General features: G+C 39.1%; 2 protein-coding genes across 4 annotated transcripts; both read left to right on the top strand.

The window, feature by feature from the left end:
- Positions 1-170: 170 nt before the first annotated feature.
- On the top strand, positions 171-14163 carry impact (impact RWD domain protein). Of its 3 annotated transcripts, none has more exons than XM_029428932.1 (11): positions 171-373; positions 1947-2075; positions 2158-2210; positions 2340-2402; positions 2549-2634; positions 6161-6289; positions 6395-6489; positions 7406-7479; positions 7931-8017; positions 11441-11575; positions 13854-14163. In XM_029428932.1, exons 1-11 carry the CDS (start codon positions 326-328, stop codon positions 14071-14073), a joined length of 1119 nt encoding a protein of 372 aa, XP_029284792.1. In that variant the 5' UTR covers positions 171-325; the 3' UTR covers positions 14074-14163. The 3 variants fall into 3 exon arrangements, with proteins under 3 accessions (XP_029284792.1, XP_029284793.1, XP_029284794.1); XM_029428934.1 differs by having other exon boundaries at positions 176-373; positions 7931-8021; positions 13854-14061; XM_029428933.1 differs by lacking the exon at positions 7931-8017 and having other exon boundaries at positions 172-373.
- A 1953-nt stretch (positions 14164-16116) lies between these two features.
- LOC115007636 (histamine H3 receptor) lies at positions 16117-20503 on the top strand. Its single transcript, XM_029430590.1, has 3 exons — positions 16117-16649; positions 17143-17309; positions 18614-20503. Exons 1-3 carry the CDS (start codon positions 16373-16375, stop codon positions 19469-19471), a joined length of 1302 nt encoding a protein of 433 aa, XP_029286450.1. The 5' UTR covers positions 16117-16372; the 3' UTR covers positions 19472-20503.
- The last annotated feature ends 2836 nt before the right edge of the window (positions 20504-23339 follow it).

The raw sequence follows: 23339 nt of genomic DNA, 5'->3' as shown, positions 1-23339 counted from the left end.
GCTCTTTATTTCAAACGCAGATTAAAATGTCCAGTGGCATATCAATCACGTGTTCTTTTTACACATTATGAGCAATTAACAATTGTGGATTTATGAAGCAAATGATTTGCTCGCTACGCTTTCCCTTTTGTGATGTCTGTGTCGTAATGCTTTGTACTTTGTTGAGTGAAAACACGTCAGTACCCTTTGCCCTGGAAGCTGTTTACATTTCCACACCCGCAGGCTGGGTGTCAACATGTAGTTCGTGTGCATTACATTTACATTACATCAAACCTGCTTTTTTTTTAAGTATATTTATTTATTTCAACAACTGACTCTTGAACAAATGGACGACATCTTAAATCCGGAAAATGAAGGAGATCTTCAGGATCAAGTAAGATATCTTTGCCTTTACAACCTCTCTGATAAAGTTAAGACAACTTGTCAAGTTGCGAGGTGCGTTCAATGTCTATTTTCTTGTAGTATGTGGCATGCAGAGAACTGTACCTTTAAGCCAAATGATGTATTGGCAAGTGAACCAAGAGGTCCAACAGCAGACAGTTTAAAATAGTTTAATATTGAGGTCACATATCACTGAGAAAGAAATCCAGGCAGGCTGACACACACACACACACACACACACACACACACACACACACACACACACACACACACACACACACACACACACACGCGCACACACAGACTGCAGGTTCTTCCCATGGTGTCAGGCTTCATTAACACATTTGCACACATATGTGATGTTTGAAGCTCAGCATGTTCACACAAAGGCCACACATCACCTCAGTGCATCCAAAACAGCATCACGAAAAGACAAAAGATGGACACAAATTAACACCATCACATGCGCTCATAATTAAATGTGTAGTTCTGTGTTCGGAAACAGAGCTCCTGCCCGAGTTAATGCCTCTCATGTAATCTGATTGTCCATGAAATTATTTCTTGGTGCTCTTTGAAAAACCCAGAAGGTTGTTTGATGGCAAAACTTGGGAAACGGGCTAAAAATCTTGGTAACACATCTAAAGCACATCATTAACCACATCTAAAGTGCATTATCAGGGCATTCACAGTGAACTATAATTTGTTCATAAGGCTCATAAACACACACAATGTTTTCTGATGCAGTATATCAACATACAACTTTATAGCTTTGATTCATAATACATTATAAGTGTCTTATGGATGCTCTTGTTATAAACTAGAGCAGGGGTGTCAAACTCATTTTAGTTCAGGGGCCACATAAAGGCCAATTTGATCTCAAGTGGGCCGGACCAGTAAAATCATAGCATAATAACCTGTAAATAACGACAACTCCAAATGTTTCCCTTCGTTTTAGTGCAAAAAAAGTACACGTACATTCTAAAAATGTTCACATTTAATTAACTATCTTTTTACAAAACATTATGAACAACCTGAAATTTCTTAAGAAAAAAAAGGTGCAATTTCAACAATATTATGCTTCAGTTTATAATTTACACATGTTCATTACAACTACTTACACAGATCACAGTGTATCTACAAAGGCACAACACATTTCAACACAGGGATCTAGATAGATGGATAGATAGATCCCGAGGGAGATTTAGGAACAGTATTTTACTTTATGATCAAAACAATTAATATTTTCACTTTGCAAAGTCATCCCGCTTGTTTGACACCCCTGAACTAGATCAATCTAATGTAGTAAGGACTCTGTATGCTATAATAGTCATGCAGTATCACAAGTTATTATTGTATGTGTTCAGTATAAGTGAAGTGCATATTGAAGCATCTATTATAATGCATGATTTATCACAACATCAATTCAAATAAAATGTTAATTGACTAAACAAAGGTTATTTATAGTTTAATATGGTTTCATATGCTAAAATGATTGAATGAGTTTATTACTTCACGTCAACAGACACATGTGACACATTGCTTTGTCTTTGTTTGCTGTCGTTTAGATTGAAGAGGTCGAGGCTTTGTCTTCCATCTATGGAGATGAATGGTGTGTTATAGATGAAGCATCCAGAATATTTTGCATCAAAATATCCAATGATTTAGAGGAGCCACAACTGACAGCGTGTTTGCAGGTAGAGTAAAAAATAATTTAGCATATTGTCTCTGGCATTATATTGTTTGCTTTTAATCCGGATTTCTCTTTGTATTGATCAGACAATTCTCCCACCTGATTATCCAAGTGCCGCACCGCCCATCTATCAGATCAAGTAAGTGTTGAGTCTAAGTCCCCTTCAAATTTAATCAAAGAGATCTGTTGAATTGATAGAAACAAATCCCACTCAAAAAACCACTCGTTCTTCTACTCAATACCTTCTGTTTGCTCTCGGCTTTTGTAGTGCCGCGTGGTTGCGAGGCCTCGAGAGGACAAAATTGGCAAACAGCCTGGAAGACCTCTACGTGTGAGTGTTTTCTGACTTCACCAGGAGGAACTGTTGGGTGATAATAGCCTCAAAAAAAAAGTGTTTCATGTTGTTTACTGTACAACAAATGTTCTGTAGTCTCTCAGAGAATCCACCCTCATATGGAGTTATTAAAATCTCAACAGGCAGCATGTGGGAGAGAGCATCCTCTACCTGTGGGTGGAGAAAATCCGAGAATTCCTTGTGGAGAAATCCCAGAGCTCAGAAACAGGTGAGGTGTGAGAAATGAAATCGTTGCTGGAGCGAGACATTTCCTAAAGCAGCTGGTAATGACTTGAAATTACATCTTTAAATTTTACACCAGAGTAAACAAAACCAGGCTGGATGGCTTTTTTGGTTAGAAAAAAGATACTTAGAGACTTAGATAAATCCCACAAGTTACATTTTAGCTTCAATCTTTGCATTTTTAAACAGCTTGCTTCACTTTTAAAAGAGAAATCAATTTTAGGATGAGGAATAACTGACGAGCCCGGCAAAGGTAACACTATCAAATGCAGGTTTTGCTGGTGAGTAAACCTTCCTACAGCATGTGAAGAACCGGACAGAGCAGGTTTCTTTCTAACATAACCTGTAACCCCATAAAAGACTAATGTAGTTAGCTGATGACATTGTCTTTCGAAGCAGCGCTTGGTTACTACTGCAGGTAGTTATTAAGCTGGCCATGATAATGTTAGAGCAGATAATCACACTGTTTCATCCAATCCATACACTCTTGTTCTTTTGGTAAGCAGTAAGAGTAATTACACAAAACCTTTGACACATGCTTATGGTATACCACGTTGCCAGATGAACGGTAATTATTGTATTTGTATGATCATTTTGCCCTCTATACGATGAATAGTCAATTATGCCCAAAATAGTACGATAGTTTGACCATTTTGTGACACTTATAATAAGTAGTTGTTTTAAGTTCCATCTGTCTTATTTTAATGAGTTTCCGGATGTATTCTACATCTGTGTTGACCTCTGACATGACCTCTTTCTAGCCAATCACGCTTGTTGTAAGCTAAGATGTTGATGTGACTCGCACGGATCTTATTTTCCTCTCTTTTCCTGCCGCTCATTTGAAAAAAGTTTGCATGTGAGAAAGCTTTGATTGCACCAGAGTTTATTCAGTTAGCTTAGCTTAACTGTTTTCATGCAGAATATGAACAGGCTTTAAGATTCAAGGTTATAATTTGTCACATATACGTACATACATAGTACACAAATTGTTGTTGCGTGAAAGTCTTTGTACACTTTGTAACACTTAGTATATATGCAATAGTAGGCTATTACAACAATTGACACGGGTAGATTTGTGTCACAGGCACCGCATACATGACTCTTTATCTGGCAGCGAACGGCTTAATCAGCATTGTGTGAACTCTTTTGTCAAGGGCTTCAAAGTAATGGTCGTTCTTATATGTGTAAAAGTTCCGCACTCCATCCATCCATCCATCGTCTACCGCTTATCCGGGATCGGGTCGCGGGGGCAGCAGCTCCAGTAAGGAACCCCAATCTTCCCTTCTCCGGGCCACATCCTCCAGCTCCGACTGGGGGATCCTGAGGCGTTCCCAGGCCAGTGAGGAGATATAATCTCTCCACCGAGTCCTGGGTCTTCCCCGGGGTCTCCTCCCAGCTGGACGTGCCTGGAACACCTCCCTAGGGAGGCGCCCAGGTGGCTTCCTTACTAGATGCCTGAACCACCTCAACTGGCTCCTTTCAACGTAAAGGAGCAGCGGCTCTACTCCGAGTCTCTCACGGATGGCTGAGCTTCTCACCCTATCTCTAAGGGAGACGCCACCCGTCTGAGAAAACCCATTTCGGCCGCTTGTACCCGTGATCTCGTTCTTTCGGTCATGACCCAGCCTTCATGACCATAGGTGAGGGTAGGAACGAAGATCGACCGGTAGATCGAGAGCTTTGCCTTCTGGCTCAGCTCTCTTTTCATCACAACGGTGCGGTAAAGTGACTGTAATACCGCCCCCGCTGCTCCGATTCTCCGGCCAATCTCTCGCTCCATTGTCCCCTCACTCGCGAACAAGACCCCGAGGTACTTGAACTCCTTCACTTGGGGTAATGGCTCATTCCCTACCCGGAGTAGGCAATCCACCGGTTTCCTGCTGAGAGCCATGGCCTCAGATTTGGAGGTGCTGATCCTCATCCCAACCGCTTCTCCTGCTTTTAAATGTTCAAAACTACACCACCCTCCAAACTCTGTACATTTTCACTTTTAATACAACTGCATGTACATTGTTTCACATGAGGAGAAATTCAAAGCAGACCTGCTGTGCTTAGCTTTCCAACAACCTGGACTGCATCATAGCGTTTATCAATAGGTCAATTATTATTTCTTATGAACAAATAGTTGGTCCAGACTCATCTACTTCACAACTTTATCTAAATGTGTTTTCCATCGAAGATCCGCCTCCATTAGTGCAACTACTATCTGATGTGGTCTACAACTGTGATAAGATGAGCACAGAGCCTGTAGGGGCATCTGTCTGACTTTGAGTGACTGCAATGAATTAAGATCAATATCTATGTAATGGCTTCTGTCACTTTGACAGAATCTTTTGAAGTGTAAAAAGAGTAAAAGATACCAAAATTAAAGGTTTTCTTGAGGAGTCTGGTCCGTCTGGGTTATCTGCAGCCAAGATCAGTATCTATAATCGAGGCAGACTCGGCTCTCTTTTAAAGCAACAAGCCTGAAACATTAACTGTCCTCACCGTTGTCGTGTGGTATAAATGGTCCTCTCTCTCGTGGTAATAAGTGTAACCGGTCACAGCACTTTAGCTCATTGGAGCGTGATTGACAGTTTATTCCCGTTCGAACGACTCCAAGGGATGTGGTGGAGAGAGGGGGGGGGGGGGGAAGAGAGGGGGGAGTGATGAGGCCGAAGATGCACATGTCACAGAAAAGGAAGAAAACATAACAAGGCAAGAGAAATAATGATGATGATGATGATGAAACAAAACATCAGAGACCAAATGTTTCTTCACCTAAATATAAAGTTACACGTATATTTATTTTGGGATCATGTGTTGCTCTATATGTAATTATGACCTTGATTACTGAACACAACACTTTTGTCACATCAATGAGCCACGCTGGAGCAGTGACTTCTTCCTTCATCTCCATGAACATGGGCACTCCAATGTGTATTAATCCACAGCTGGAAATAGTCCCAAACAAATTCAATGATCATAATTTTTCCCTCTTTGCTAAAAATGATTTAATCTTTTCTTTTGTTCAAATATTTACTGTAGGGAGAGCCTCAGAAATGCTGTTGATGGAGGGTTTTGGTATTTTCATGGGATTTGTTGACAATATCACAAATTTCGATTTTTGCCAATCTTATCCTTTAACATCTAGTGCTTTGGTGCTGTATCTCTTCTATTTGGGAGCCTGACATATTTCATATGAGCTGATATTATCAACTGATGTTATATTGACCTACCACAAATACAATGGTTTTTGGTACACAGGATAACTAATGGGGAAAAAGCAACAAAAAACAATTACCATGCATACTGCAGGAACATTTTGCATGCACTCTGTTTAGTCAAATGTACGTAATCTAATTGGTTTCATCCATTATGATTGTATGCCTACAATCATAGGTCGTAAAACCATTTTGGTGTCAGTGTTAAGCTCATGTAATGGTCATATTGGTAATAAGTTGCTCAGTAGCCGCCTGGCACAACAAACAAGCTTTTCTTTAACAACATGTTTCTTACATGACCTGCGTCAGTGGATCAACCAGAGAAGGTGAACATGACAGCTGAGGAAGACGTGGATGAAGAAGAAGAAGACATACCAGACTACAGGACTCTCAAGCTGAACACAGAAAATGCACATATGTTCATGCATCATGAAAACGGTACCACTCATCACAGTTTGATAGATATTGGATTCAGTGGTTAACATTAAAACACAGCCCATCATTAAATTGATCTTTCTTCGTGTTTAACATTTTGTCCCTTAGGTGAAGAGGTACCTCTTATTAAACACGGAAGTACCATCACAGACCGACGCAGTACCTTCCAGCCTCACTTAGCACCCTTGGTGACTCCCAGACAGGTACTTTTAATTTAAATGTGCTCATTTAAGCGCATCATTTCGCTCGTTCCCGCAATCTAATCTCACTCTGGGTCTCTCTGGTAGCATATCAACTCGTCTTAAAAGCTTCCACCTGCTGTGAAGTGCTATTTAGACAAACCTATTTACAGATGCAGCCGTCCTACAAAATCAGATGCACTGAATAAACTGACCTGCACAGCCTTCACATATGTTCTTGTAATAGAAGTGTTCTGTTCAACCAGAAGATTCCACATGATAAATAGGAGTATAAGTGTAGTTTTAAAAATACAGAGAAGCAGGAGTAATTGCCGTATTTATAGTATTAACCACAGAGTGATACATTTTTTTCTAATCCAATGTTTTTGAGAGTTATTTTACATTTAATTGGGTTATCGATATTTTGTATACAATTTATTCATAATGTCAAATTAATGTATTTATTATTGGACACTTGGAGCCGATATATGATATGCCTCCTGGTGAGGCGGAGATTATATCATTTATCTATATGTCATAACATTATTTTCATGGTCACACAACACAGATGGTACAAGTATAAAAAGGTTCAGTGTGTTCTTCAGAGGGAAAATCTTTTTAATTCTGATTGATGCATGTTGCCTAGTAAGTGATATATTACGTGTTTGTGGGCGATCGTACATCTTATGCGTTGTTGTTTTTTTACACTTTGCCCATCTTCAAATCTCAGTTTTATTTATAGGAAATGTGATTTTCCTATTAATTGTATCTTTTTCTCCTAACAGACATCCACTCAGGGTTTCAGCATGAAAGCAGTTTGTATGTAACACTGTGCTGAAGTAGAGCACAGGATGAAATCCTTGTGTCAGCAGTTTACAACAGAGCAAGATGTAAAGCAAAGTTAGAGCGAAGTAAAGAATATGATGTTCGTGTTTTTCAGGTTAAAATGGTCCTGGAGAAGCTGTATGAGAACAAGAAGATTGCTAGTGCCACTCATAATATATATGCATACAGGTCAGTAATGTCACATGCACGTTATGTACTGTATATGACCTAACATATGTCATGGCTTCATTATGCAAATCATTTTAATACTCTCAGGTCACTGTTACGGTGTGTCTCATTAGCGTAGAAGAATATGAGATGTGTAAAGATTCTAGGCCTGTCTTTCTAAAGGGCACATTACTTCATTAAAAGGTCATTAAAAGCACCAGAGAATATGAAAACTTTCTGATAGCATTGTGTAGGCCTATTATGTGAATGGTCTTGTGTGTATTTGTCTTTATGTATGCGCAGTTGATTTCAGCATGGTCTTATGAGGTCGATGTCAAGCTGCTCACTGTCTGGGTGGTCATTACTGTTGACATTTAAAAGAGGCTGCCGGTGTCACAGCGTCATTCTCTTACCAAAATGTCTCAATGCTCTCCTGCCTAATGTCAAGCTGTTGGGGTTCTGTCTGTTGTAGGATATACTGCGAGGACAAACACAGCTTCCTGCAAGACTGCGAGGATGACGGCGAGACAGCCGCGGGGGGGAGATTGCTCCATTTACTGCAGGTTATCATTTCATTAACAAAATACTGACCTCGACCCAACAGATCCCTCCTTCAGCTGCATACTAATCTGCATGTTACGGTTGTCAAAAATGTAAAAAAAAAGGCACCAAAAGAACTCATGAATTAGTCAGTGCAGCACACAAAGCTTTTGTCCAGATTTGAGATATATATATATATATATATATATATATATATATATATAGACGTCTCTGTGTTGCAGAGATATTTACTACTCTATATATATATATATATATATATATATATATAGATCTATATATATATATATATAGATCTATGTATAGATATATATATAGATCTATATATATATATATAGATCTATATATATATATATATATATATATATATATATATATATATATATATATATAGATAACTGTTATAGATATAGATAACTGTTATAGATATAGATAACCTGCAGTAAATGGATATATATATATATATATATATATATATAGAGTAGTAGATATCTCTGCAACACAGAGACGTCTTTGACATAATGTAAACACTGTTACCTCTTCACATTCTGTTGATAATATTAGTTAATTGTTTTAAAGTTTAAAGTTTAAATTCTGGCATATTATACACATTGACTCTTTAAGTGTAATTTGTAGGTGAATTCTGCTGCAGATTGTGACATTTGAGTAACTGGTTTTAGCAAATGTGTTTGAAAAATGTCTTAAACATTTCTTTTTTGCTGCCAACTAATTTTCTGCTTGACTAAGTATTTAACTGACTAATGATTCCAACCCTGTGAGACGGTGTGAGAAAGTGTTCCTTCATCATCACGATCAGCCACCAGAAATCAAAGCACATAAGAGTAGTTTATCTCTATAACCAGATGCGTGCATATAAATCGTTGTCAGACCCATAGCCGGTGTGTTTTGAAGAGTCGTGTGATCGTAACATTTAATGTGACATTATAATTTGTACTTTCTTTGATTGCTTTTAGTTAGGGTGGATTTTATAACTATCATGATCTCTTATAAAGTAAGAAATGCTGAAATTGCTCCTCCTGCAAGGCAGAGCCAAACGTTAATTAACTTCTCTTTACACTTATACATGGGGCCACGACCTCACTAGTATAACCTACACCACCTCCTTTTGAAATAATCTTCACATTTCAAAAGAGGCACTTTTTTTTTTACTAGCTTTCGCTGTCAGATGGCACTGTGATTCACACACACACACCCACATCTCAATGATAGTGTCCACACACTGTTTGTCTCCTCGTAATATCGATTGAAGGCCAGTGAAAGGTTTGTGACTAAAGAAAAAAGTTTCCTGTAATTAGATCACAGCTGAAATAGTTCAGTCGTACTCATTACCAGGAGATGCTGAGTCATGGCAAAGCTTCTCCAGATGAGATCCATGACTCATGTCAAAGTTCATAATGATTTATTGGATGACGACAGTGGTCCATGCCAATGTGACTCTGTTAGAGAGAATAATTGGTGTGAACTAGTGCATTGAAATCTTGGTGAAACTGATCTGCTGCACAAAATTTAGATGAAGCCGGCGTCTAAATTTAGACGTGCCATTTAAACAACACATCACTCTGCACAGACAGTATTTGCTCTAATTTGCTTAAACAATCTTTTAGACTTGGAAGGACGTATTAAATATCTGGATGCTTGTCAAGCAGTATGCATCTTTTAAATCCTGAGACCTCAGCCCCAACAACATCTTGTTTATCCATTTCAATATGTCATGACTCTTCATATTAAAGCTACTCTATATATATTTTCATATTTAAGTCATAATATCAAAGATTTTTATTCAAATAAGTGTCTGTGAAGTCACTATCTATCGCCAAAGAGTTTAACACAATGTTGATTGTGCATTTGCAGTGTTACAGACTGGGGATCTGTTGAAGAGCTCTTCAAGATTGTATTTTTAACAATGAGTGAGAACACAATGTGTTTTTATTTATTTATGTGGCTCAGTACCATGATCACATAGTATGGAGCACAAATGGTACAACAAAGTAAATAAGTTCAACAAAGTGTTGCTTAAACAAAGACATTCTTCAAAAAGGCGCCTAGTTTACAAATAACTTTCGGATTATCTGTGTAATGTGAAATGTTTCGCCTGCAGTGACAAAGCCTCAGCGTATTGATCTCTCATAACACGTTCGCCAAGTGATAATGTGTCGGTGTTGCTTGTTGTGCTGCCCTAAAACTACTTTTACAGATTAATTTACTATTTTTGATCAATTACTGATAATTTGTACATTTGTCAAAACCTAGCAATGAACTTTCATATTTGCTTTTCCTAACCTGCTGTGGACATTCAGTACATCAGAGCAGATTAAAAGACTTCCTGCAGCTGACTGACCTACTGTAAGTGGAGTGATGGCATCCTTCATGCTTTATGCCCATCCATCTGAACAACACACTGATTAATCCTCCACTTGTCACACTTACAGCGTACTGAGCAATTTACATAAAAAGCTTTCTCCTTAATCTATTCTTCTCTAATCTCTTTCCTCTCCACAAGCCTTTCTTCCCGTTTCCTCATTCAGATTTGTGCTTTCTGCCTCTGAATGTGGAAGTGTGAGGTGATGAATAAAAAAAAAAAAAGGATCTGATTAATAGTGTTGGCAGCCATGGCAGATGTGGATGAGTCCCCTCAAACGACAGATTGCACTTTTGTATGTGATGCTGTGCAGAGTCAAATTCTCATCTTTATGTTAAAGGGATAGTGTGTCATTTTGAGGAATTTGCTTTCTTTTGCTATTTGTGAAGAGTTTGATGAGAATACTAATTTCAATTTAATATCTGCCTGTTAAGTGGAGAGATGCAAGATTAACCCAAGGGAGCTAGAGAAAAACAGCTAGCCTTATTTAAATAAATGAATAAAAACCCTTTCAACTTTTGATTTATTGTTTATATAAAAATATTGATTAGAGCAGCTTTAATTATATATTTTTTACACTGTTGTTTTGATAGTCTTTTTATGGCTTTTGTGGGTATTTATATCTTTCGTAAACAGCACTGGTTGATTACAGTGGGAGGGCTGTAATCTCCATGATTTTATGGATGATAAATCGAACCTTGAACCTTCCAGTATTTGTGCTAACCTTAGCTAAACATTACCTGGAGCTAGATATTGACTCACAAAGATGAAAGTGAAATATATCTTCTCATCTAAGTCTGTGGTGCACCGTCAAATAGGGGAATATTTTGGAGGGTCAGGCCATCAACTTTAGACTGACAGCTGATGTCAGATACAGTTAATAAAGATTCATCCACCGTATCGCATCTGCTGTGACATATCTGGCCTCTTGAAAATGGTTGCTAGGAAAGAGTGTTGTGTCACAATGTATTGTGTTCGTCTCTTGCCAGCTTTCGCAAATTCCCATTAACTTCCCGTTTTCCATGTGTTTGTCTCCCACCACAGATTCTGGACGTGCATAATGTCCTGGTGGTCGTGTCTCGATGGTATGGAGGTATTTTGTTGGGTCCTGACCGCTTCAAACACATCAACAACTGTGCTAGAAACATCCTGGTGGAGGAAGGATACACTGCCTCCACGGTGAGACGCTGCGCCTCTTCCATATCGCCGTCTCATCTTCCACTTAAACACTATCGGTCCAATTTGAAGTGTCTGTCAGTTTGCTGATGCTGCGAAACATCTGGTGTCTTGTATTTTAATTGACTTTTACCCTCATAGTTATCCAACTATCTGAAAAGAAATAGATTTGTTTTGCCTTTTTGACAACCAAATCAGAGTCTGAAGGTCAGAAGAGAAGACACTGTCAGAGAGTACACAGTTCCAGGTTTTAGATGCATTATAATCCTATAGCGTGTGGGTTTGGCTTGCTTTGCGTTTCCATAGTAACTCTTCACTAGCTGTCAAAATATATATTAGTTCATTTGAAGTGTCTGGTTGCAACATGTTCTGCAGATCAAACACTCTCTCCTGGCTCTCACAGGCCCTGAAGTTAGGTCCAGTCTGCTTTGAAGTCGTCTTTGTGTTCTGCAAAGTTATTCCATTGATAACATGATCGACCTTTGAACTGCTGCCACAGATAGATTAAAGGTAATGCAAACCTACTCTTAAAAGTATTCATACTTCAAAAACCCATCAATTCACTGAAATAAATATAGAAGTTGATTTCACTCCTGACAACAAAGGCTCACTTCCTCTATCGACGTAAAGCCTGGACTCTGTGACAGCTAATAAGAGGCAACTGCTTGTGGGTGGTTAAAACCTCATAGAATACCTAAAAACCTCAAACTTACAGTTTAAAATGAGTTTAACTGCTTAGTTTTAGTGTCCTGAAGCCTGTCTAAAGCTTTCTGTTGAGGCCTCAAAGAAGCAGTGCAATCATTGAGACCTGATAGATATCTCCAGTATATGTGATAAGTGAAAGAATGGATTTTCAGTGACCTCAAAGTGGCTCCACAAACCTCCTCAATTGAATTAAAACGATAAAAACCAGTAATGTGAATTTTTAAACTTTAAGCTGGGATCAAATATTATACCTAAATTTTTGTTACGTGTTCATTAATGCAGAATATAACGCTGTAACTGTTACGTGGTGTACATGCAGAGGGCAGATATTTATATATACAGTATATATACTGTGTATATATATATATATAATATTTTTATGAGTCTACATATTTCATCTTATGGGATCCAACTTTAAACTGGTAAGTAGTGAGAGTAGATGAGGGTTTTCTAAAGTGCATTATTATTAATCAATCTTAAAGTTATTATAGTGTTCATATTACTGTTATAGTGTACTGTCCAAATATTTGGACATATTGTGTTTGAATGCTCTGGCAACATGGTTCTTGAAACCTTTATGCCAATAAAGCACATTTGAATTTGAATTTTGACAGTTGCCAAGAGGAAGAGGAAGAGGAAGAGGAAGCATAGACAGGAAAACAAAATAGGACCCAGAATTGACCCTTGAGGTACACCAATTAAATCTGTGAAGGGATGTTGTTGATGAAAATCCAGAAATGTCTATTGTCCGAGTGAGAAACAAAACGTTTCAGGTCAGTTCCAGAAATTGTATCCCGGTGCGTCATCCTGTCATTTGTATTTTTGAGGTAATTCTGGGGATGAGATAGTGAGAACAATTTTGATTGAATGCAAAATTAGATAAAATGTCTGAATACTTGGATTGGATTTAGAGAAAAAATAAAGACTAAAGAAAACAAGAGCTTGAACCGCCAGTTTTTCGCAGGATGAAAAGGTTACTGCCAGTTTCTTTTGAGTCGCTTATTAAAAACAGTAACATGTCTACTTCCTGTTGCCTACAACTGACGGGAAACTCTAAAGGGGGACAGATTTCTTTTAATGCTAATTGGGACAACAATGTTGGAGAGTGACTGGTTTACAGACACAATGCAAACACCACATGAGATATGAAGGAGCAGCGTGCACATTAAAATATTCAACTCTACTTTATGAAAGAGAATGATCATTTGTGCTTGCTTTTTGTCCAGACAGGCTGTTAAAGTGCTGGGAGGTCCACACAATCGGCAGCCTGGATTGTTAGAGCAATAATTAGTGGGAGGATGTTTTAAAAGCGTACTGAATAATGCAATGTTTGGTTTGATGCAATTATTTGAATACATTAAAACAGTAGGGGGCATGCCAATCAGTACATTGCAAATTGCACATTTTAGTAATGAAGGAAAAGCACAGCAGGACTTCAGGTAAAAGTTCCTGTCATAAATTGAGTCATGAGCTTTAAAGGAAATATTAAACATGGAAAAACTTTGGCACCGTTTAGACGAGTGTTAATGTAAGATAAATATTAGTCATTCTCTAAAACTTTCCTCGTGTTTCACAGGATGACGCCACCAAATCTGGAGCGAAGACCAAAAGGCCAAAAAGCAAGAAGACAAAATGAATTTCAGAGGAAGAAACGAAGGCTTTTATTCAAACACATTTCCAGTCCTGTGAAAAGGCCGGTTCAGATGTGTCTTAATAGAGACAAACAGGAATTTCTTGGACTTACAAATAATTTATTCAAAATGACAATGCTATTAAATATCTTTAAGCAACCTTGAATTATTTCAGCTGATCACTTTAACTTTTCACTGGGAAGCCTTGAAATGATATGTTTACAGTTCATGTTTTCATTAAAACAATCAAACCCGGCGATTTGTCCAGAACATATGACTTTGACATCCTTATATACATCCGTCCCACACCAGGATTTCATTCACTTTATTAGGAAACCAAAAAATCATGACACACTTGAATGAAAGATTTTTGTTCTGGAGACGACCTCTTTTTTTTAAATCTTCATTCTGTTTTGATGTTAATATGTGAAAAACTTGTTCTTCTTGTAATTGTTAATTCAGTTTTTATCCCATTCTGCTTGTGAATGAAATTCATACTCAATTCATTCGGCGTTTCCAAGAAATATGATCACACTGCTCAACAAAATGAAGTTCACTGAGTGTCATTGACACAAACACTCTCACACTCGCTCACATAATTCACATGACCATTTTCCCCAATGCATTTGAAATCCACTGAAGCCTGCTAAATATTCACCTTTTCACAATCTTCCTGGAGCTTTTTGCCCCTCATTGGCTCCTGTTGGATATTGCCTCACCCCTCTGTTTTGGTGTCACTTGATGCCTGGAAAGACACAGTCTGCATATGAACAACTCCAGGGTTTTGCTTTATATACATATATACAGGGCTCATCGTCGCCCTTGGCAGTTTGGTTTTCCCCGCCACAACCCGACTATTGTGACATAAAAACGTTTATTTATCTCGAGGAAATAAAACCGATATCTTGATCCGATGAGGACATGTCATTTAAACACAAATGGCACACAACAGGCTGAGATTCCTGATATTTCCTCCATTTTTGTGAACAAAGCTGCCTCCTCATTTCAGCCATTGAGAATAATTACAGCTAATTCACTTAAAAGATTTGTTTCCCCCTGAAAAGCTTTCATCATGATGAACACATAATTTCAGCACTTAATTATATTTTTTAGAGGCTTGCGAAAAACCCACGGACCTAAATTCATTCTTGGTACTGAGGAGAATAATTAGCGTACTTCAATTAAACATGTAATCCATACAGCTGTGGTGTAGACTTGCATTTTTGCAGCAAAATTGAAGAATGCAAATATCCTTTCAAAGCATGCAAGTATTAGATTCCCAAAGTGTTAAATATAATAATTACATTACAGGTCATTTAGTAGACGCTCGTATCCAGAGCGACTTACAGTGAACTAACTACAGGGACAGTCCCCCTGGAGCAGCTCAGGGTTAAGTACCTTGCTCAGACACCATGAGTTCATAAATTGAGGTATTTTTATTTGTATATATGGATTCATAGTGATAGGCCTTATCTATATAACCTAGGAGAAGAATTTAAAGGAAGAAGAGGATGGTATTTCCTCTTGTCAAGTGGACATTGACCTCTGAATAACTTGACTGAATGACTGAACTTGATACTTGTATAAATATCTATCAGCTGATGGTGAGCGGCTCCTTGCAGACACACTGCTGGCTGCAGCTCAGGTCATTTCATCTCAGTCTGTTTCAGGCGTCTGGACCCCTTCAGCCTTTGATTGCAGACTTCAGCCTTTGATCAGTTGCTTCGCGGACAAAGAAGCAAAACGTCAAATACGCAGAAAACACCTGAGTAAGACCGGAAGTCGCCGTGTCTACAAAAATAAAAGCGTAAGCATTTCACATCTCTGTCTCACTGACAACTCGCACATGCGGGGAATTTTTAAATGATTTTACTTTATTTGGGACGTCTTTGATGTGGTGGACAACTGACACAATATTATGCTTTAAGGTGGACTTACTTGGAGACATTTCAACATGTCAAAATACATGTTGGCTTTAAATATCAAGTTATGTAAAGTAAAGTGTTGAGAAAACATAAACTGTAATTCAGCAGCATTACAAATGCTTCTAATATGCACATTTAAACATTTGCATTGCCTTCCCTCTTCAAAAAAGCAGGTTGTTGTACTTTTATTTTGTAAATATGAGCGGATATAGTACCTATTTTCTAGTCTGGCTGTCTTGACATTAGTGACAAAAGCGGCTGTGCGCTCCACGGTACCCGCACATCCAACATAAAAAACCGGCTGACCAGAGAGGAGAGCGAGCAGCCAGAGGACCTACAAATATTATTATAAAAAAAAATAAGCTTTAATTTAAACTTGTGTCTCTCCTAATCACAGAAGAATTCCGGAGAAACAATGGAAGATTTGGAAAAAGTATGTACATTTAACCACAGGTCTCCAGTCATGTTTGACTCCTGGGCAAAGTGGAGCGGAACGTTTGGTCGCGTAATTGGACTTGTGCGTTGTTTCTGTGCTTGAAATGAAAAAGGTCTACAATGATTATGGCTTTATATTAACTATGGGCGCACATATTCTGGAGACCAACTCCAGCGGCAACTTGACTCTTGCGGTGACTGAGGCTGGGACTATCCTCCCGGGCTACCTGGCGGTGATCTTATCGGTCCTCATGGTGACTCTGGTTGTCGTTGTGGTGGCGGGAAACGCGCTGGTCATCATGGCTTTTATTGTGGATAAATCCCTGAGAAATCAAAGCAACTACTTCTTTCTAAACCTTGCCATATCAGATTTTCTCGTGGGTGAGTTGGTGCCTCCTCTTCTTCTTTGTGTCTCCTCTTGTCATGTGGCTCAAATTTGACTCTTGTTCCTTCCGATAAATTGAAAAACACTAAAAGGGTCTTTGTACACGCCACAAACATATTGTAATTTCCCCACAAGATAATCACAGTGAGTCATTGGTGACCTTGTCCATTTTGCTTAATGCATGTGTTACATTACCATGAAATATTGTTTATATTTGTAGCATCCCTCTATTTTATTTTAAGGTATTCACACCCCTCTTATTGTACTGATCGTATCTGCTGCATTAGATAAATTATACCCTTTAATGAAACAACCAATGCAGGCTGCTTTTGTTTCTAGAATGTATTTCCCTTAATCCTCTACAGCCAGCATGTAAAGGGTCTCACATCCAGGCAGTTCTGGAGAGGTGTGAATGGTAATAGCATTGGTTGGGGGGGGGTGTTGAATCACCATACAGTGTATGTGTGTGTGTGTGTGTGGCTGTTCCAGGTGCCTTCTGCATCCCGATGTACATCCCGTACAACCTGACAGGCCGGTGGATGCTGGGTAAGGGGCTCTGCAAGGTGTGGCTGGTTATGGACTACGTACTCTGCACCGCCTCAGTCTTCAACATTGTCCTCATTAGTTATGACCGTTTCCTGTCAGTCACAAGAGCAGTAAGTATAGGCTACAGAGGTGCTCATTACCACATGCACACACACACACACACACACACACACACACACACACACACACACACACACACACACACACACACGTACACACGTATACATACTCAATCTCCAGGGCAGTTTGTTCTGCAGTGAGAAGACATTGACATTCACAGCTTTATTCCTTTGCAAGGGTGTCAATTTAAACAAAGAGTTTGAGCTGTCTGGGCAATTTGGTCTCCACATATGTTGGATTCAGACATTAGCAGTCAACTCAGAAGTTTATAAGGACAAATATAATGCAGGGCACTCGATTTTACACACGCCATTAGAAGAACTACTCAAGTCAGGCAATGAAAACAGTTTTATAATGTCTTGCTTCTCAACATTTGAAAAAATATAATATCGTCAGGGCCATCTCTTAGGAGTGAGAATGTGGGATAACATTTGAGGTGTTGAGGTGCATCATAGAAAAATGTAGGATCCAGGATTTGTTGAGCTTGACTTCAGACTAAAATTCAGGATATTTCACCCTCTGCTTCTTCAATTTTGTACATTCTTTTTATATCTTCTAATCTCTCTCTTGTGACTCTTGTGAGTGGGTTTTATTCAGCACAAAAACTAACATATTTATTGCCCCTATTGGCTTCATCCGTGTAAAACCTGATATAATGTTCAGTTAGATCTCAGCGGAAAGCTAGGAAACATTATTTATTTGTGATTTTCAAATCGTAAAGAGCAGGATTCCTGTAATTTATAATGGACATATTGTAGTCTTGCGCTTAAATTAGCTTTTTAACCAATGTGACATCAGCAGCGTTATTGTCTCACTGTGACAAACCCAGAACACATAAATTAAACAACACCAATAAAAGAGAAAGAGAGAGCGTTGCAGTAAATAGAGGAGCACTGCTTAATGATAGAGTTTAGACTGAGAAGAGGTGAATAGAAAATGAAGTGAGTGTGAAGAGGATGAGGGACAGGAGATGGCGAGGGAGGAGTGGATTTCGGGAGAAACCTGATATCTCTTTCACACTCTTTTGTTGCATAAGTGAATGTGGCTCTCAGCCTGACATCCCCCTTCTCTCTTTGGCTTCAGTGACACACTGCCGAATGAGAGCGTCACGAGTGGGTGTTATTTACAACATCTCAGAATACAAACAGGGACTCATTTGTACAAGGCATCCAGAGCAGAAGCAAGTGTGTTTGTTAGTATGTGAACAGCTGTGGAATGAAACAAATATTGTAATCGTGCAGCAGAGTTTATGTGCAATGCTGTGAGTCACACAGTTGCCTCTCTTTTGACACAGGTTAAATACAGAGCACAGCGGAACATGACCCGCCAGGCTGTGTTCAAGATGGTGGCGGTGTGGGTGTTGGCCTTCCTCCTCTACAGCCCCGCCATCATCTTCTGGGAGTCGATGGTCGGCCAGAGTGTCGTCCCAGCTCACGAGTGCTACGCCGAGTTTTATTTCACCTGGTACTTCCTGCTCAGCGCTTCTACCTTTGAGTTCTTCTGCCCGTTTGTGTCCGTGGCTTTCTTCAACCTCAGCATTTACCTGAACATCCATCGCAGGACCAAGAACGGGTGCGCCTGCGTGGAGGAAGACGTCAAAACTCGGGTGATCAGTAAGAAGCACAATGATGGAGGAGGCTGGTCTGTGTTTTTTGTGAAGACTCGGAAAGTGTCGTGCAGCGAGCCGACTGCTATCTCTGCAGTTATCGAGGACGACGATGTTCTCACCCCTTCCTCCTGTGTGGACCCTAATAACAGTCAAATATTCATGCAGAAGGAGAAGTTCTCTCCTAACAGAAAAAACTCCAGGCTGTTTCAGCACACAGCCTCTTGCATGGCGCCGAGCCGCAGGACACAGATCTCTCGTCTGTCTCGAGATAAAAAGATTGCCAAATCTTTGGCCATTATTGTTTGCATTTTTGGGATTTGCTGGGCTCCTTACACTCTACTAATGATTATTCGTGCCGCCTGTAGCGGTGAATGTGTGGCAAACTACTGGTATGAGATTACATTCTGGCTCCTGTGGCTGAACTCTGCCATCAACCCGTTTCTTTACCCTCTGTGCCACAGCAGCTTCCGAAGGGCTTTCTCAAAGATACTGTGTCCGAAAAGACAATCCATCCAGCCTCAGATTGAGATTCAGTCTTGTTAGATGAACTCAATTTGCACTTCCATGCTTTATGAATGCAGTAACTGTTGTCGGTCAAACACTGTAAAAATCCATATACTGTTCTTCCATACAAAAAATAAAGGTTCAAAAATATGAGGTTAAAGGTTAAAGTCAGTTGTGCAAGGATTGTCACGTCATGTCTGACAGCAATACAACAATTCAACATGGTCATGTGACGTGCGAGATAAAGAACTTAAATCATAACATTCACAGATAATCTCTAGTAGGAAGAAGGAATGTGGTTTAAGCTTCCTCAGCCCTCACTTCTCCATGTGCTTAATGCTGTGAAATGATGAATGAAGAAGGTGATGACTATAATTTAGTCTTAAGATATTATACAAGAACTATTGTACAGCACCACTAAGTTAAATTATAGTCCGTCTGCTTGAAAGCACAGCGGGAGACAGCGGCTTCAGCCAACATCCAGTTTCTCACAGGGCTACTGTGACGACAAAACCTTTAACTCCTATTTAGATAAAACATTTGGATTTTATGGTCATATATGTTTTTTTATAAAGTTTCATAATCTTTCTGCACGTGAAACCCTCTCACTTAAGTTTAAAGTGTTGCAAATTCAAGCTTTTACTCTGCAAAAAGCTTTTATGCAGCATTAGGGTGACACATGTCCTCGAATTTGAAAGAACCTGAAAAAAAGAAAGTAACATGTACTTGTTTACTGTGTGAACTTTTATCACAGTGATGTTTTATTTATTTTTATCTGAAAAGTGGGCTAGGGGCAAGGGGGAATCAGCTGTTATTTGCCAACAATGAATCTGTACTTATTTTTAAAAAGATGTTCTTGTTGATGTTAAAAATGTACAGCACTAAATGAGAACAGAATTACTACCTGTAGAATAATATCTATGCCAAGCTCGATGGTTGTGTTCTTAAAGTGCAGTATTTATTGAAAGACTTGACTGGTTTATACCACAACAACGACTTGACTACTTTGTATCTTGGCTATGAATGTGTGTTGCTGTAAGTAGCCAAAGAAAGAATAAAAAGTAGACTGCCTACAGGCTTTCTAACTGTATGTGTTATTGGTACCATTTGGAACACGTAGAAGGAAGTAGTTTTACACCTCAGGAAGTACGCGTGTGCACTGTGTGGCCGAGAGTTAAATGAGAATTGATACCACATTCATGTCTGTGCTTTAAATATACAGCTACAGCAGCTGGTTAGCATAGCTTAGCATAAAGGCAGGTGATTAGATACAAATTTGCCCAAATTGGTGGGATGGAAATAACAGAAAAAAACGACCATAAACACATTTAATTTATCGTCTATACAGTCTATTTTGACCACATGGGGCATAACACTCCGGCAGTTAAATTAGCTTATTTCACAAAATGTGGGATTACTTTCTTAAAGTGTTTTATGCGAGGTGGGAGGTTTGTAATTCTTTCTGGCGCCTGTGATAAGACGGTGATAAGATAGCAGTTAGATGAGCCAACTAAGGCACGAGTTGGTGGAGAGGAATCTTGTTGTTCTGTGTGTGACTGATAGCGATTGTTTGTGTCTGAAACACCACCTGGCCAATTAGTGTTAAACACAGAAAATGCTGATGCTGCTCTTGACGCTGCAGTGAAAATAAGGAGTCTTGTTGTGAGGAATGTTGTCAAGCTTTTATTATCTGATAACAAGCACAGTATAAAAGGCGTGACAGGGCTTTGACCCTTGTTAGATATTTACAGCACAGATGAACAGAAACAAAGTATGTTTGGAAAAACCTCCTCTGGGACTTAAAGACCAGGAAACGACAGTATCGCTCTGGGAATTATGTGGGACGTTTTACTTGAGAGTAAAAACAGACCCATGGAGATGTTGAAACACATACTGTAGCGACCAAATCATGGTGTTGAGAGAAAAGTCATACCAACTGAATGATGATGGCTTTTATTTTGCCCGTTTCCCGTCAGCATACTTCAACATAATGTCTTGAAAGTAAAGTAAAGTCATAAATACTCAGGAACAGCAATGTGAAGCATGTGGCTGCATGTAAATTGTTTAGATTGCAAGTTCATAGGTTCAGAATTGTGCCATTTTTAACACAGCAACAGATGTAGAAGATCTTTTAAAGCATTTAGTGATTTCTTTGATGTCTGTTTGCAACATCTCAGTTAAACCTTGGGACAGCTCCCATCATCACATTTCCCATCTCTACTTCTGACTGTAAATACAACACACCACATTGAGTGGCTTTTGTTTTAGGAAAGTCCTTTCACTTGAAACACCATTCAGAAAATAACTGCTTATCTTTCATCCTCTGCGGAGAGGGCTCTTGAGAATAAATAGATTATTCTTTCTGGTGGTTTTGTTCTCTCACTGACCCCATTTAATAATCGTGGTTCAAACGCAGCGATTGCTGTGGGTGTGGATACACATTTTGTGCGTGTGAAAAGGCTTTCCCTAAACAGATCTGAAACATGTAATGACACATGAGACACAACTGTCATACATGCTTCTCAAAATCCATGTCAGAATGAAAATAGACATCTGAGTCGAGGAATACAAGTGGCTCTCCCTCCCACACTCCACCAGAAATGGGTGACAAAGTCGATTTGGATGCATTTCTTGAAAGGTCAGCACAGGATGAGATGAAAAGACTGTGGTTTAGGTGACCTGTGCAGAGACGCAGGTGGACTTTCAAATAGAAAACAAATTGCTCTGCTCATTGTTTTTATTTGCTGTAGGAGACCTAAGAACCAATATTCACAGCCTTTAAAATAGAAAATTGGAAGCGGTTCACATCCTCCTGGTTAACGTTCGAATTCCTCTGGGATACAAATATGGTGACAGTATTATAATTGTTATTGAGGCAAACATCTGGTGACCACAGATGAGGTCCACGAGGACTGGAGAGTGAATACACATACTCTGGATTTTTTTTTTTGTGCACATGAGAGTTTCAAATGTAGATGCTCAACACAACATGTGTTTCCAAGATGATAAACTACATGCAAACACACAAGTCACTTGGAAAACACAAAAGAAATACACCCTTGAGTACAGTTGTGAAACAGCGTGTCCCACTGCTCGCTTTGTCTACATAATAGTACAATTGAATATTCACAGTCATAATGAGCCATTTTGAAAAGAGAACAGGCGGTACATATAGCTGAGAGTGATCATCCCCAAAAACAAAACTCATTGAAGTCGATGTAAAAAACATCAGATTTCTGCCAGAGTTCTTCATCCATAACTAAAATCGAAAGAGTCTGTCTGTCTGTCCTTCAAGTTTCTCTGCGACCGTTCATCCGATCGACTTCACATTAATAAGTGAATTGCTGAAGACCCAAGGATGAGCGGTTTTCAAGAAAGCTGCAAGCAGCAATACAGGAGGCGATGCATTCGACCGAAAGCGTACTGCATTACTTAACCTAAATACCCTAAACATGCTAATTGCTTTCAGAGAAACACTCCGGAGACTACTCCTACCACAAGAGGTCAATCAAACATGACTTTCTCCATCGTTATTTTCACTATTTCACTTGTAAATTGCTGCAAACTAAAATTGTAGTTCAGGACTTGGAAAATGCGGAATAGTGTTTCTACTAAATGTTTATGACTTTGAGTAAACATGCAGATTCTGTTCACCAGACACAGGCTTACTGCTGTTATCAGTGAAGTGTGAAGAAGTGTCATGTTGACTGACAGCTGGTGAAAACACACAGATGGGAAACATCCCACTTGTCTTTCCCATGACACTGGTGGGCAGTTTCTTGGAAACATTTGTTACATGTCATGAACCCTTAGTTCATGAGGCCTTTTCGTTATGTTAAAACAAGACTAAGAGTCCACAGCCATGCGAGCAGAACTGTGAGGCAGTACTTAAAGAGGCAGTACTTTT

The sequence above is a fragment of the Cottoperca gobio genome, chromosome 4 (assembly GCF_900634415.1).
Source record: "Cottoperca gobio chromosome 4, fCotGob3.1, whole genome shotgun sequence".
Taxonomy (NCBI): Eukaryota; Metazoa; Chordata; class Actinopteri; order Perciformes; family Bovichtidae; genus Cottoperca; species Cottoperca gobio.
Note: the sequence above shows the minus strand (reverse complement) of the source record. Positions and strands in the feature narration are given on the sequence as shown.

Excerpts from the sequence above, each read along its gene's own strand:
- impact (XM_029428932.1), top strand. The coding sequence starts at position 326 with ATGGACGACATCTTAAATCCGGAAAATGAAGGAGATCTTCAGGATCAA. Across the intron at positions 6,290-6,394 it reads GTTCATGCATCATGAAAACG|GTGAAGAGGTACCTCTTATT; the intron begins GTACCACTCATC and ends TTTGTCCCTTAG. Across the intron at positions 7,480-7,930 it reads CATAATATATATGCATACAG|GATATACTGCGAGGACAAAC; the intron begins GTCAGTAATGTC and ends TGTCTGTTGTAG.
- LOC115007636 (XM_029430590.1), top strand. The coding sequence starts at position 16,373 with ATGAAAAAGGTCTACAATGATTATGGCTTTATATTAACTATGGGCGCA. Across the intron at positions 16,650-17,142 it reads CATATCAGATTTTCTCGTGG|GTGCCTTCTGCATCCCGATG; the intron begins GTGAGTTGGTGC and ends TGGCTGTTCCAG. Across the intron at positions 17,310-18,613 it reads TCCTGTCAGTCACAAGAGCA|GTTAAATACAGAGCACAGCG; the intron begins GTAAGTATAGGC and ends CTTTTGACACAG.